Genomic DNA, 15,413 nt, shown 5'->3' on the forward strand with positions numbered 1-15,413 from the left:
GGGGTGTGAGCAGTACTAGGTGGAGTGGCTACAGGCCATCTCCTAATCAGTGGTCCGGCTACAAGCCGTGACCCTTTGTGGTGAGTGGCTACAGACCATCTGGTACCCAGCTACAGGCCGTGGCCTTTTTTTGGTGAGCGGCTACAGGCCGTCTCTTTATTCTCTGAGTGGTTACAGGCCATCTCAGGTGCCCAGCTACAGGCCGTGGCTGGGGTGCTGCTCAGAACTGTTAGGCCAGTTCCACCCCGATCCTGTCAGCGGTCAGCCCACCTGGAAGGTAGTGTACCTTTGCCGCATTTTCGTGGGCTACTTAGGACCTGTTTAAGACCGGTCTGGACTCATAAGTGATCGCGAGAAGGGGCTAATGCCAGTCCGATCCTGCCCGAGCCTGCTATTGGCTGCAAAAGTGACTAGGCGTGGCCTAGAAGAATGTACACAAATGTCGGGGTGTAGCGTTGATTATACAAATGTCATCCTCCCCTCGATTTTTATCTCGGTCATTAAAGCTTTAATAATATTATTTCCTGCGATCTATAGTAATACAAAGCCTCACCTTCATGGTGAGATTTATTTGGTTCCCTTCTTGGATGATCATAGGCTTCTGCTAGCGTTAAAAATGTAATTCAAAACAAGCCTTATTCCCAAGTCCGCCATTGTTGACCATCGATGTTTACACCCTGCCACGGACGCTCCTTGCCTCCCTCTTGGCTGTCACTGACGCGCATACGTTTGTGCGCAGACCGGTCTCGCCTAGGCTAGCTTGTGGGGCAGGACTGCTTTGGACCAATCTGTACCGGTCTAATTGTCTCGCCAGAACAGCAATAAGACCGGTCTAAACTGGTCGATACCGGTCTAAAAGCCTCACGAAAACGCGCCTTTTGAATAAGGCGGCAGCGGCGGCCGAGTTTCGGGGAATAAGGGCGCGCGGCCCAGGTAAACTTACGACCTTGTTGCACGGGCGCGTTCCGCGCGCCGTCTAGCCCTCCGTGTCCTCCTCCTAGGGGTGTGGTGGCGGCTTGCGTTGTCACAGCCGGCATTTTAAACACCAAACACTCGACTGAATAAAGTAACAGTCAAGTAAGATGATAAGTACTCAGTAGGATGGATAACTGATAGAATAAATAATCTTGTCTCAGTTACCTCTCAACACACAGTTATTAAGAGATTGCACTGGGATCGGTGACGTAGTCAAACTGTCTGGGGACTGACAAAATGCTCCCCCCCTCCCCACCGTCCGATTTTCGTGTGAACGTGTCGTGGACTGTAAGAAAATGTTCTGGAAAGAGGTGAAAAGAGTAAGACAGGGTGGAAGTGAAGTTAGCAGGGGAGTGAAAGATAAAAATGGTAGATTACTAGTGGAGAAGGGAGAAAAAGTGAGCAGATGAAGAGAACACTTTAAGGAATTGTTGAACGTAGAGGATGGAAGTAATGCGAGTATAAGTGGCTGGAGAAAGGCTGGGAGGAGGAGGGAAGTGAGAAGACAGGAAGAAATCAGTAGGATAGAAGTTGTGGAAGCAATGAAGAAAGTTAAATCGGGGAAAGCCCCAGGAATTGATGGAGTGTGTGGTGAAATGCTGAAGCATGGGGGAGAGATAGTAGTAGAATGGATGTGGAAGATGTGCAGATTGGCCTGGGAGGAAGGTAGAGTCCCGGAGGATTGGAAGTCAGGTATAATTATTCCCTTGTACAAAGGAAAAGGGGAAAAAGAAGTGTGTGGTAATCATAGGGGCATTTGTCTTCTTAGTATAATAGGAAAAGTGTATGGTAGGATACTTATTGACAGAGTTAGAGAAAGAACAGAGAAATTAGTTGGAGAAGAACAGGAAGGCTTTAGGAAGGGAAGAGGTTGTGTAGATCAGATATTCATTCTTAGATCTTTAGTGGAAAAGTTTCTAGAGAAGGGAAAGAAGTTGTATGCGGCTTTCATGGATTTGGAGAAAGCATATGACAGGGTGGATAGACAAGGATTGTGGAAAGTGTTAAGAATATATGGAGTAGATGGGAAGTTGTTGAATGCTGTGAAGAGTATGTATGATGGTGCTAAGGCTGCAGTGCGTGTGGATTGTGAACTAAGTGAATTTTTCTCTCTGAAAGTTGGGTTGAAACAGGGATGTGTCATGTCTCCATGGTTGTTCAATCTGTACATGGATGGGGTAATAAAAGAGGTACAAGGTAGGGTAGTGGATTGGAGTGTCCTTGGTGAGAGAGGATAGTGTTTGGAAACTCCCTGTACTGTTGTTTGCAGATGATACTGTGTTGTTGAGTGAAGACGAAGGGGAGCTGCAAGGCTTGGTGGATGAGTTTGGGAGAGTGTGTAAGAAACGGAATCTAAAGGTGAATGTAGGGAAGAGTAAAGTGATGGTCTTTGAGAGAAGTGAAGCCAGTGAATGTACAGCGAGGTTGGATGGTGAGGAATTGGAAAATGTGAGTACGTTTAAGTACTTGGGTAGTGTGATGAGTAAGGATGGAGGTTTGGAGGGTGAAGTGCTTGAAAGGGTAGGCTACAGCAGGGAAGAAAGGTTGCTGGTTCTTTGAAAGCAGTAATAAGAAACAAGGAAGTGAGCATGCAAGTGAAAAAGTTACTACATGACAGTATTGTGATACCAACTCTAACGTATGGAAGTGAAGCTTGGACGTTGTTGGAAGGACACAAGTCAAGAGTGAGAGCAGTGGAAATGAGTTATTTAAGAGGAGCCTGTGGAGTCACATGGAGAGACAGGCTGACGAATGAGAATATAAAGGAGCGTTGTGGTGTTGATGTGGATGTGATAGGAAGCGTTATGAGGAACACACTGAGGTGGTTTGGCCATGTGGAGAGGTGGAGTGTGAAAGACTGACGAAGAGAGTGTATGTGAGTGAGGTGGAGGGGGGAAGAGGGAGGGGGAGGCCGAGGATGAGATGGAGGGATGGGGTGGAAAGGTATATGAGAGAGGGGGGCGTAAGTTGGGAGCAGGGCAGTGAAATGGCGGGGGACAGGGCGACTTGGAGGCGATTTGTTTGTGGCCACCCCAAACGGGATTGAGGCGTCTGGCAATAGATAGATAGATAGATAGTGTCGTGGACGGACGATGTTGTCACTTCTTCAGTAAAGTTAAATAGCTCGTGTCTATATGCTCCTCACGGATTAGTACCAGAATTTTGGCATTTCCTTCAAAGTCGTACCAGATGTACCTGACACGACCAAAAGCACCAAATCTGGTACTTTAGTGACGAAACCGGCAACGCTGCTTCAGGGCATGACGGTGTACGTATCAGCTGTTTTCGGGAGGAAGAGTCGTACACTGATTATCAACAGACCTGGCGCCTGGCGTTATATTTATATACAGTGTGATTATTAGTGTGGATTAAGTGGTCAGGTGCAGATTTTACATGTGTGTCTACCAGTTGCTGTCATTATTGTAAAATTTGCAGAAGAGGGTGTGTCACTGTAGTGTTCAAGGGTAAACGTTCCTTTTAGCTGTTCTGATAGTTTTTGCTGCTAGAGTTCATTAATTTCTTGGGTAGCTTCCGGTCATCTTCAAGATGGCACAGGGCCACCTCTAAAATATATATTTTAAATATTTACCAGCCTTTGAACTGATTCAGTGACTCTGTAAACAGAAGTGCCTTTTCGAGTACGGTACAGTGTGAAGATGATCCAACAAACATGATGAATGCGAGTATGTACAGGATACGTTTGGTTGGTTTAAGTTGGGTTAAGTCTGGTTAGGCTTGCATAAAAGAGGTTAGGTCTGAATAGAACAGTATGAATTTGGTTGGGTTGTTACGAAAATGCTGGTTACGCTGGGATAAAATCAACAATGATAAGGGTAATTTTGTGCCAAAAATGGTTTTCTAAGATGACATCAATCTGTCTTCGGCGCCGTGGGGAGATTGTAAAACAGGCTGCTTTTTAAAAAGTATTCACGACTTACGTAAGAAAAGAAAAAGTCAAAACTTGAAAATGCATCCCAAGAATCCTCTGAAGGGCTTTGGTAATGAAAAACAAAAAATTGCTGAAGAAGGCTGCAACAGGTTGTCCTATGTCACTCTGAAGAATACTGAATTTACTTAGTTTTTAATGTATCCTAACAATTTTCAAACTGAATATGAAAGAAAATAATAGCAGCAATCCTGAAAGAAATGAAAGGAGCCACCAATCTCATTTGAGTTTGGCCTTTGATGTTGAGAAGAAAAAAAAAAGAGGGAGGGGAAAGTTATTAGAACACAAAAATGATCAATGAAAATATTGCCTGTACGAACAAATGCAGGCAGAACAACGAAAATTATCACATAACCACAAAGGATCCATTAATTCAGCTGAAGAAAATCATCTAGATGCAACAGAATACTATTTCCCCAAAATGAGAAGGATAAAGATACCAAATTTAGTATTAACACCCAAATGGTTTTGGCTGTGTATATGGATGCACACCCTAGGTGAGAGTGAATGGAGATTTGAGTGATGAGTTTTCCATGAATGTTGGCATGCATCAAGGGTTAGTCTTGAGCCCCTTGTTATCATCGTGATTGAAGCCCTCTCATGTGACTTCAGAAATGGACTCCTATGGGAGATGTTGTATGCCGATGATTTTTTTTGATCGCAGGGAATGAAATGGTGGCAGAGGAAAGATATAGGAAGTGGAGAGATGGTATGGGGCACAAGGGTTTGTGAGTAAATGCAGATAAAACAGAGGTGATGGTACCATATCTAAGGATGGTGGCAATCCTGTCAAAGAAAAGGGCGAGTGGCCATGTGCCATTTGCAACAAGGGCATGGGAAGTAATTCCATCTTGTGCAGTGTTTGTGATAAGTGGGTGCAAAAGAGATGTACGGTAGTGGTATTAGAGTTAGACTGTGACCTAATGCTGGTTTCATACGTGCAGTGTGTCGGGGAAAGCACGTGATTTTTCAGACGTGAAAAGATTGCTCTTGCTGGTGAGTCTTGAGTGTGTGGAAGCATTTTGTTACTTGGGTGACATGTTATATGCTGGATGTGGGGCTGAAGCTTGCTCTGTGGCTAGAGTGAGGAATGGCAAGAAGAAGTTCAGGGGGCTGTTGCTGCTCCTGACATTGAGAGGGCTATCCCTCTGTGCTAAGGGATCTCTGTATGCAGCATGTGTTAGGAGTATATTACTGTATGGTAGTGAGACCTGGGCGGTAAAGGAAGAGGATATTCGCAGACCCAGATGTACAGAAATTACAATGATTAGGTGGATGTGCAAAGCGTCCTTGAATGCAAGGCCTGGGGGTGGGGGGTAGGTGTATAATGAAAGAGTAAAGAGCTAGAATGGGACTGGAATGTATTGGTATTGTGATGAGGAGTGGTAGATTGAGATGGTCTGGGCATCTGGAGAAGCTGGGGAATGACAACAGGGTGCAGAAAGTGAGAAGTGTTAACGTTAGAGGTAGGGGTGAGAGGCAGACCAAAAATGACCTGGGATGAGGTCATTGACTGTAACCTCAGGGATAAGGCTGCCAGAGATCAAACAACATGGAGAGCTGCCATTAGGTGACCAAGACCGACACATGCGAGCATACTGAAGCCTTTTTAAACAAAATGAAATCCAAGCTTCTCAGCTCCAGTGATTCACTTTCTGTTAAAAAAAATGATCTTAAAGCTGTAATAAAATGCTAGTACTGACCCAATCGTATGAAAGTTAAAAGACAGCCTGACTGAGAGAAAACTGGTACTTTATGGGGAGGAACTAGTGCAATGAACTGCATATCTCAGGATGCATATATTTACCTTATATTAAAATCTATGTATCTATCTATCTATTCCCAGACGCCTCAATCCCGTGGCCACAAACAAATCACCTCCATGTCACCCTGTCCCCCGCCATTTCATTGCCCTGCTCCCAACTCACCCCCCCTCTCTTATACCTCTCCACCCCATCCCTCCATCTCATCCTCGGCCTCCCCCTCCCTCTACCCCCCTCCACCTCACTCACATACATTCTCCTCATCAGACTCTCACCCTCCATCCTCTCCACATGGCCAAAACCATTTCAGTGTGTTCCTCCTAACACTTCCTATTACTGTACATCCACATCCACACCACAATGCTCCTTTATATCCTCATTTGTCAGCCTGTCTTTCCATGTGACTCCACGGGCTCCTCTTAAATAACTTATTTCCACTGCTCTCACTCTTGACTTGTGTCCTTCCAACAATGTCCAAGCTTCACTTCCATACATTAGAGCTGGTATCACAATACGGTCATGTAGTAACTTTTTCATATTAAAATAAGAAGTGAAAATCTAACAGAGCCCCTGTACGAGGATATAATCAAACCCTGCATTGTATATTTTTCTGCATAAAATATAACCTTATTGTCAAAGCACAGTACCATAATAGCTTTAAAAAGTTAAAGAAATTTTTAATTTTATATTAATTACAGAACTTTGTCAGTTTTACATACAAACCAAGTCTCCTACCCTAACCATGAGAGCAACATTCATCAGTCCTAAGGCTCCTAGCTTTTTAAGTTTTATCTGCAGAAATGGGGTACGGTACTAATTGAATTAAATGTGATGAACCTTAAGGATTGTCAAAAACTTCAGTATCTGTCAACATCTTTGAGGGGAAGCTCTCTGAGAATTTGCACATAATTGCAATTTTTTATGAATATGATGCAGTAAACCCTTAATATAATGAACCCTTTTATAACAAACTTCGGATATAATGACCCACCATTTCCGATGTAAGTTCGCTCCCTGGCATGGTAAGTGTACTGTAACAGTACTACATTACATTATTGGCATTGTATTTATATGTACAACTTTATACAGGATGGTATCTACTGTACATGTACTGTGTAACTACATAAATCATCGAATTCTCCATGTGAAACTTAATAAAGTTGAGGTTGCGCACATAGGACCAAATGACTCCACGGATATACCTGTAGCGACCTTCGGTCGGTAATCCCTTGGTTAATGACCATCAGATATAGCGAACTTTCGGATATAACGACCCATCCCTCCCCCCAAGTAGTTCGTTATATCAAGAGTTTACTGTACTTCCATACTGTACTGCAGTAGTTTAAAAATAAAAAATAAAATTATTCAACCAGTCTTTTGTATGATAATCATAGCAATTAACATACCGCCAATATTGTGCTGGAAAATGAACCTGAGACTCTTCAGATAGGAGCCAGCCCACATTCCATTGTACCACGACCAGTTAAAAGTTGTCTGACCATTTCACATGCTTGTAACCAAAGTACCCCACCCCCACTGTGGGCCTGAAAGGGAAGAGACAATCCCCTGGCACTTGGGCAAGTAAAAGTTTATAATCCTACCCAAAGCACATCTGGCACGTCAGTGTGATGAAAGAAACCTGTACGACACACTGACTTGCCAGATGTGCTTTGGGTATGATTAAAAGCTTCTCTTTGCCTGAGTGCCAAGGAGTTGTCTTTCCTTTCAGACCCACAGTGGGAGTGGGGGTACCCTGGTTATATGTACAGTATGTGACAAGGCAGAACAACTTTTACCTGGTCATGGTATAGTGGAAAGCTGTCTGGCTCTTATCTGAAGATTCCCAGGTTCAATTCCCTGCACAGGATTGGCAATACTTGTATGTTAGTTGATTTTTCCTGTGTTAGTACAGGTTTCTTTCATCACAATCGTAGCAATACTGGTTTACTGTATTGTACATTTTAGTGAAGATGCACCCAGTATATTAAACAAATTTTTCAGTATGGAATATCACACTCTATCCACTTTGATGTGGCATGAATTTGCCATCATCTCTTCACGAATGCAAAGCTGTAACAAGAGATCAGCACTGGTTTGTTAGATAATTAAATGAAAAAATGTTATGGAAAGAATGTAGAGCTATAGTACTGTTTTACTGTTATGTACTGTACTTATATGAACACTAAACTGAATAAAGACTTCGTGTATATAAAGAATGAATAATCATATCAGCTGAAATGACCAGAAGCTTATCATGAAAATTATGGAAACACGGCTCTAACATTTCTGGACCCAAGACAAAAGAATGCTTAAGAAGTCTTCGGTATGTTTGGGATGTGTTCCAAAATATCACAGGTTTTCCGTACAACTGGTATTGGAAACCAGGAAACTAGTAAATACAGGTACTGGTACAGCAGTGTATCACTGGAACTTTAATTGGCACTTTATCTGTAAATAGCTACAGACCTAAGAAGAATAAAAAGATTAAAGCATGACATTATATAACAAGGACTTACTGTATACCATATGAAATGCCATGTTCGTGTGTGTGATCCTGAGAGTTTTTATACTGTATTTGTATATTTTATTCTTACAATATCTGCATTTTTTTTTTTTTTTTTTTTTTTAACAGACTTTTTGAACTAAAGGGGCTGTGTGTAGCCTTCAGAACTTCCACACGAGAGCTTCCCCAGACTGAATAAAAGCATCCGGCAGAGGTAAGAATAAAAGAGAAATTACATTCTCAGGCTGTGGGGTTAATATACTGTACATACCAGTAGCTGTCATATATTACACAATACTTGAGACACAGCTACATATATGTAACCGAAGCTTTTGACAGGCAGTGGAGGTAATGGCCAGCATGCAGTGTAGTGTATGTAACAACATATACAACCGCACCTCCCACATCCCAGTGGCACTACCCAGATGTGGCCACACATTCTGCCGCACTTGTGTCATTCACATCTGCAACATCCATGAAGTTATTAAGTGCCCCATCTGCAGGTGAGAGAACAATACAATACTGTAGGTCTTTATTATGTGCCACCTTTTTTTATCCATTATTTTGCCGTTAATGCCTTGGTGGATTACTGTATAGTTTTGCTCACACTTGAAGCCAGTTGATGCCTAAGAACCTGATTTACTAGTTCTCACTTTTTCTAGCACCAAATGCATGGAAAAAGCTGTGACATTCCGCAACACATCTCTGATGTAGTAATGAGGGATAAAGATCCCTAACCCCTTGCAATTCACTTCAAGGCCTAATGTAGTCAGACTGGAGGATCACTTTGACTAGTAACTAAGGAGGTTCATCCTTGCTTCATAACTAAGGCTTATTGGATTTCATGCAACCTCAGCTTAATATTCAGGTTGTGGGAGAGGCCCATTTCAGTCTCCTAGTAGTGTGGTAAGCAACAATGGAGTTTAGAGGAAAAGGTAAATGGAGTGGCCAAGCCTAATTATACGGTGGCACAAACGGAAGTCTTTAGTGGGGGGTCTGGGGACATTTATCCAGGAAGTCTGGGGTGGCCCGATATATATCAGGGGTGGCTATTGCCACCCCTGGCATCTCTTTGGCTATGCTACTGTTTAGAATGTGAAATATGTTAAAGATAATGCACAGAAGATGGGTTGCAAGTGCACTGAGGGTGGTGACAAGGAATAAGGAAATGAGGCTTGGACTTTGCAGCAAGGAAACAAATCTAGAATGAGACTAGGGGAAATGAGTTGAGTGAAGCATGTGAAGTTATATGGAGAAATGGACAGACAAATGAAAGAATTAAATGAGGAGGTTCCCTGGAGTTGTGGTGTTGATGTGGTTGTAATGGAAAGGAAAGTGTTAGGAGGATTGCCCTGAGATGGAATGGCTACTGATTAGGAGGTGGAGAGATAGAGTGGAGAGATAAGCACATAAGAGTTGAGAGGTCTGTTTGATAGCTGAGGACAAAGTGATGTGAAGGTGGTTGGTTCATGGTCACCCTCTCCAAGATTAAAGCATTTGTGTATATGTTTAAAGAGACAGATAGACTAATAAGTTTTATATTATTGCCAAACTCCATGAATATGGTAATGCTTTTTTACAGTTCATTCTTCTAACCTCCAAGCAATTTTATTCAGCTTCAGAAAATCTCTCATACTGAACAGGTTAATGGAAGCTATATTTTATCACTCCAGTTTGAAGTCTCTCCTAAGCTGAATAAATTTAATAAAATTGTTTAAGGTGGAAGATTATGTCATGGGAGTGAAGAAGTTAATATTTCTCTCTCTCTCTCTCTCTCTCTCTCTCTCTCTCTCTCTCCAGGACACAGTATGATGGATTGAATCCTGAAGAGCTGCCACCAAATTTAGCCCTCTTGAGCCTTTTGGATGACACGCAGGTTAGTATTTGCACACACACACACACACACACACACACAGTCCATATCACTTTCTGTCAACTGTTGCCTTATTGGAGCTCCAGTTGTGAGAGCTGTAAAAACAGTTCTAAGTTACAGAAAGAGAGTGGAATACAGTGCTAGGCAGAAGTGCTGTGGAAAGAACGCAGACCCACAGTACAGTATTGTATTGTGTTATTCTGCCACTAATATATATGTAAAATGCTGCAAAAAGATGAAAATCTCTTGTTAAGTAGGGACAGAGTGTAGCATCATAGCTGACTGGTAATGAGGCCACTGCATCATGAATATTTTTTTTAAGAGATGAAATGAGAATGGAAAAACACATTAATATACAGTACCCTCGCGTACAACACGGTAATATTGTCATGCATGGGTCACGTGTTGGACCAAACACGTGTTGGACTAACAACAGAGCTTATGGGGAAAAATGAATTATGTCAGCAACCCTAGGAAAAGTCACCCTAAATACTTACCATATACCTATACATATATTGGTACTATTTTAATTATAATTAATGGTACTGTACTATGAATGATAACTAACCTTTTAGGATAGTGTTGGTGGGCTTGCTGGGAATGGAAGGTGGTATCCAAGGCTGTAGGTAGTCCTACTGGGTCCCCGGAGGATGGCTGCTGGCATCACTAGCGGGTAATGGCTGTTGCTCCTCCTCAACCTCCCTCATAAATCCTTCGAAATCACACTCAGAATCACTATCTTCGTCCACAGCCATGGAAGGTCCTGCTTCTGCCTGTCCTAGCACTCTGTAATCCTCGGCAAACGGCATGCTTCTCACACTGTTGCCAGAGCCCCGTCTCGTGACTGTGGAAAGTGATCGCTGTCGCTGACTCGGTAGAGAATAAGGAGAAGCAACTTTGTTCATAAACTGGTACACACGCCGATGAGAAGGGTTTCAAAACGATTGATATTTATTCTAAAATATTAATATGTATTCAGTGTCAGGCTAAATGTTCAATGCTGTAGTACGATACATTCTCTGTCGAGTCGCCTGGGTTTTGGTCACACTGTTTTGCCCGTCGTATCCTCGGCAGGAATCCATCCAGATGAATTCCAAATGCCTGTGGTCTCATCGGCAATTTTACCATGTTACCGTTCCGATTTACCATCGTATCCTCGGCAAACCTGGTATGAAGTGCCGTGTGATAGCCTTAGGCCGCCAGGATCTTGTCTTGGTTTTTCATTATGATCCTCACGTTGGCTTCATTCATGTCGTAGGCCTTGGCAATGTCAACTTTCCTCTCCCCTTTCTTCTTCCTCTCGATGCTTTCTAGCTTGGTGGCCTGAGGGAGGTGCCGACGCTTCTTGGGGTTCTCAGAAGGCTTCCTAGGCATCGTGAGCAGGGTAAAATGCAGTAACAAGGGCAGAAAATGCAGCAAGAAAAAAGCACCTTCTAATGCAATTATGCAACTGAGTGGCGCTGTGGCAGGAGAAATTTAAACAAAACATCACATGACACCAGATGCATTTTTAATTGGGCAGCATCACGATCACGTCACGATAGCGGGCGGGGAAGGCTACTTGATCAGAAGTTTTCATTGGCTATCATCATCATGGGAATGTCCAGTATGACCGTGTTGGACCGGGGGTGATCGTGCTAGAGTTGAACTCTGCGGATTTCGCCCACTTCTCGGAGCTCTGTGCGTGTTATGCTAACACACTCGTGTTGCAGTAATTAAATCGTATTAAATAATACTAATTATTTGCTTTCCGTGCTGGACCTGAATCATGCTGGACTAACGTGTGTTGGACGCGAGGGTACTGTATATATATATATATATATATATATATATATATATATATATATATATACAGTGTATATGTATATATATATATATATATATATATATATATATATATATATATATATATATACACACCCCAGACTATAATATAGGTGTGTTAGAAGGTATGGAATGGAAGTTGATGAATCTAAGGAACTGACAGGGAATTGATGGCTGGATGAACTGAAGAGGAGCACCCCCCCCCCTTTTTTTTTTTTTTTTTCCACTTGATGGTCCAAGAACTAAATTTGGTTCAAAGGAAACATGAAGTGCATCTATGAAGAAACATCCCCAAAGTACATCCCAATACTTAGGCCTGTGTAGCGGAGCAGAATTTCAGGGACATGAACAGTGCATAAATGAAAGTCTGACCTGTTTCATTGGCCATGCTGTTAATAATTCTCCCACTTCTTGTGCTTGCTCTTACTTTGTTTTCTGGACTCTATTTCACCCTGGAAAAAGAGGTCAGCATGATGATGATGTGGCTGTCATCAACCTCAACAATTATCGCTTTATATTTAATTCAAAACCTGGTGCTCACAGACATTCACAACTGTTCCAGTCTGCAGAGCTCCTGTTCCCTATGAGCAAGTAGCACACCATCATCTGCATATATTAAATTTGAGATGACCCTTCACCATTCAGTACCATCCTCATCAATTTTCCTGCAGTTTTGAGTTTTGACCTCTCTAGTAACCCCATCAATATACTGTATATATTTATATTAAAAGTTTTATATATATACATATATATATATATATATATATATATATATATATATATATATATATATATATATATATATATATATATATATACACACAGGTGTTCCTCCCCTAATGCGGGTATTTGCTTCTGCACCGACCTCGCATTAGAGGGACTCTTGAAAACCCTTATTTCCTTCTGCACCCTGCCCAAAGTCCACTTTTTCCCCCCTTGTGGTGCAAAATTTTTTATACCCCTCAATTTAAACCTAAAAGCGTTAATATGGTTATAAAAAATACATTAGGTCAATACAGGACTTTTTTGTTTATTGTACTGTACCTTATGTGAGGAGAAGAGCAGACACACATCGTCGGAGATGAGTTAGAGTGGGAGAACACACGCAAAAATCCATCAAATTCTATTTCACCAGCAACACTACAAACATCACTTTATAGGTCCTCCATAGCTTCTTCATCCTGCTGTTGCTGGATATCCTCTTGCTATAGACCAGCGGCAGCTTGTCTGGCGAAGGAACGAGTGATCAGTGACTGTTTACAGTGGTTTACTCGGTCAGTATGCATACGATTACAGAGACTGACTGCATCAACAATCTGCTTAATCACGTCGTTACCTCTTGCAAGGGAAGGGTCGCTATCATGGATGAACTCCTATGAGAGATTCAACTCAACTCAGGATTTGATTTAAAGCTTCACTGCTGGGTCACAGCCCGCCCAGTTCAAATTACCACATTATGCTAACAATGCCCGCATTAAAATGTTTATTTCCTTCTGCAAAATCGTGCAGCGTTAGAGCAACATTGCGCTATAGCAAACCGCGTTAGGGGAGGAACACCTGTATATGTGTGTGTGCAAGTGTACAGTATATCAGAAAAAGTCTGATAAAGTCAGTCTGGACTGCCTGATAACTTCAGCTATGCTCACCACAACAAGGTAAATAAAATACGTGTTTATCAGTGTACAGTACACTATTATTATTATATATACATTATACCATTTGATTATTTATGTGAATGTATAATACAGTACAGTACTACAATGGTAGTGAAAACAGTTTAAAAACTGTCAGTGCGATCCGGACTAATGTCTGATGTATCGGAAAAACTCTGGGTTAGCAGGGGGAAGTCTGGATGTCACTTTTATTGGAATTTTTCTTTTTCAGAATGGCTTCGTCCCTAGTTAGTCCACTATGGTGAGGTTTTACTGTGTGTGTGTATATATATATATATATATATATATATATATATTTTTACAGTAATCCCTGTACTATATATATATATATATATATATATATATATATATATATATATATTTTTACAGTAATCCCTGTACTATCCAGACGCCCACTTTCCGGACATCCCCACTTACCGGATATTTTGGTCCTGGGATCCAATATTCCCAAAATGGGCCAAAAATCGTTAAAAAAAAAATGTAAAAATCCGACTTTTCCCCCCTGTAATTTGAACTTGGCACGCGCAGCGTGGACCAGCTGTGTTATGGTGCGTAGTTTTGCCGCCGTCCGCCAGAGCGCCCCTGCATCCTCTCCACTTACCGCCCATCTCTTGTTGTGAGTGCATGCTCATCATCATGGCCGCCCACGTGCTCACTTTTGTGGTGGTGCCCTACCTGCTGCAGGCTCTGCTGCTGCTCTCCTGCCTCTTGTTAGTGTGTGTGATGATGGCCCCGCCGCCTGAGAAGAGGAAGAGAGTGATTTTGACTCTGGAGAAGAAGAGGGAGATATTGGACAAGGTGGATGCGGGATGGTCAACCTCACACATCCTCCGAGAATTCAACCTGGCTCGATCTACTTTGTTTGATATCAAGAGATCCTGAGACAAACTCATGCAGTACACGGCTGACTTCTTGTCGAAGAGTAAACGCAACGTGAAGAGGAAGATGATGTTTACTCCCCGGTATGCTGAAGTCGACCGCTCCACGTTGATTTGGTATCGACAGCAACGTGCTGCTGATGTGCTGGTGCATGGCACGGAGCTGAAGGCTGCTGCTGAGAAGTTGGCAAGGCTTCACGATGCCCAAGACTTCAAGGCATCCGAGGTTTGGCTCTTGGCATTCAAGTTACGACATGGCCTTACCAACCGTAAGGCCCATGGCAAAGCTTTGGACACCAACGAGGATGGAGTAGAGGCGTTTCTGCACAAGGTGACGCGCTTGATCGACAGGGAGGGCCTCACTCTCGGTCGAGTCTACAACGCTGACGAAACTGGTTTATTCTATCGCTCTTTGCCAATGAACACTCTAGCCGAGAAGACGGAGAAGCGTGTATCTGGCCGCAAGCTCTCCAGGCAACGGATATCTGCTTTGTGTTGTACCAATGCTAACTGCATGCACCGGCTTAAGCCTGTTATTGTTGGCTGTGCAAAGCAGCCTCGGTGTCTTTGTGGGGTGATGGATGCCCTTCCTGTCGTGTGGTACTATTCTTTGAAGGCATGGTTCACTGCCCAGATCTTCAAAGACCGGTTCCACCGCCATTTCGTCAGGGAGGTCATCCATTACCAGGCGAAGACACTGGGAATCCCGCGTGACCAGGTTAAGGCCCTCCTTCTCCTCGACAATGCACCTGCTCATCCGTGCGACAAGGACTTGGTGACAGAGAATGGGTGCATTAGGTGCATGTTTCTGCCACCTAATATGACTGCTCTCATCCAACCAATGGACCAAGGAGTGATCGTGGCAATGAAGAGGCTGTACCGATGGAAGTTCCTGGACGAGGCGATGGTTGTTCTCGAGGACGAGGACGAGTGCAGGGAGGGACGGGACACGCGAGGCCAGCGGACTTTGGAAAACC

At 42.9% G+C, this 15,413-nt stretch overlaps 1 protein-coding gene across 4 annotated transcripts in view; it reads left to right on the top strand.

Moving 5' to 3' along the window:
• The first annotated feature begins 3,199 nt into the window (after positions 1–3,199).
• Positions 3,200–15,413, top strand: part of LOC145410537 (uncharacterized) — a 28,547-nt gene continuing 16,333 nt past the window's right edge. Inside the window, exons 1-4 of one of the 4 annotated variants that reach the window (XM_080280652.1) lie at positions 3,200–3,244; positions 8,318–8,402; positions 8,528–8,691; positions 9,989–10,064. In XM_080280652.1, the coding sequence (XP_080136778.1) occupies positions 8,540–8,691; positions 9,989–10,064 (228 nt within the window). In that variant the 5' untranslated portion in view covers positions 3,200–3,244; positions 8,318–8,402; positions 8,528–8,539. Of the gene's footprint in view, positions 3,245–3,265; positions 3,372–8,060; positions 8,088–8,317; positions 8,403–8,527; positions 8,692–9,988; positions 10,065–15,413 lie in introns of those variants that run through there. The other 3 variants (XM_080280655.1, XM_080280654.1, XM_080280653.1) reach the window with 3 other exon arrangements.

The sequence above is a fragment of the Coenobita brevimanus genome, chromosome 86 (genome assembly GCF_032717465.1).
Source record: "Coenobita brevimanus isolate Jiangsu-jjx chromosome 86, ASM3271746v2, whole genome shotgun sequence".
NCBI classification, from domain to species: domain Eukaryota; kingdom Metazoa; phylum Arthropoda; class Malacostraca; order Decapoda; family Coenobitidae; genus Coenobita; species Coenobita brevimanus.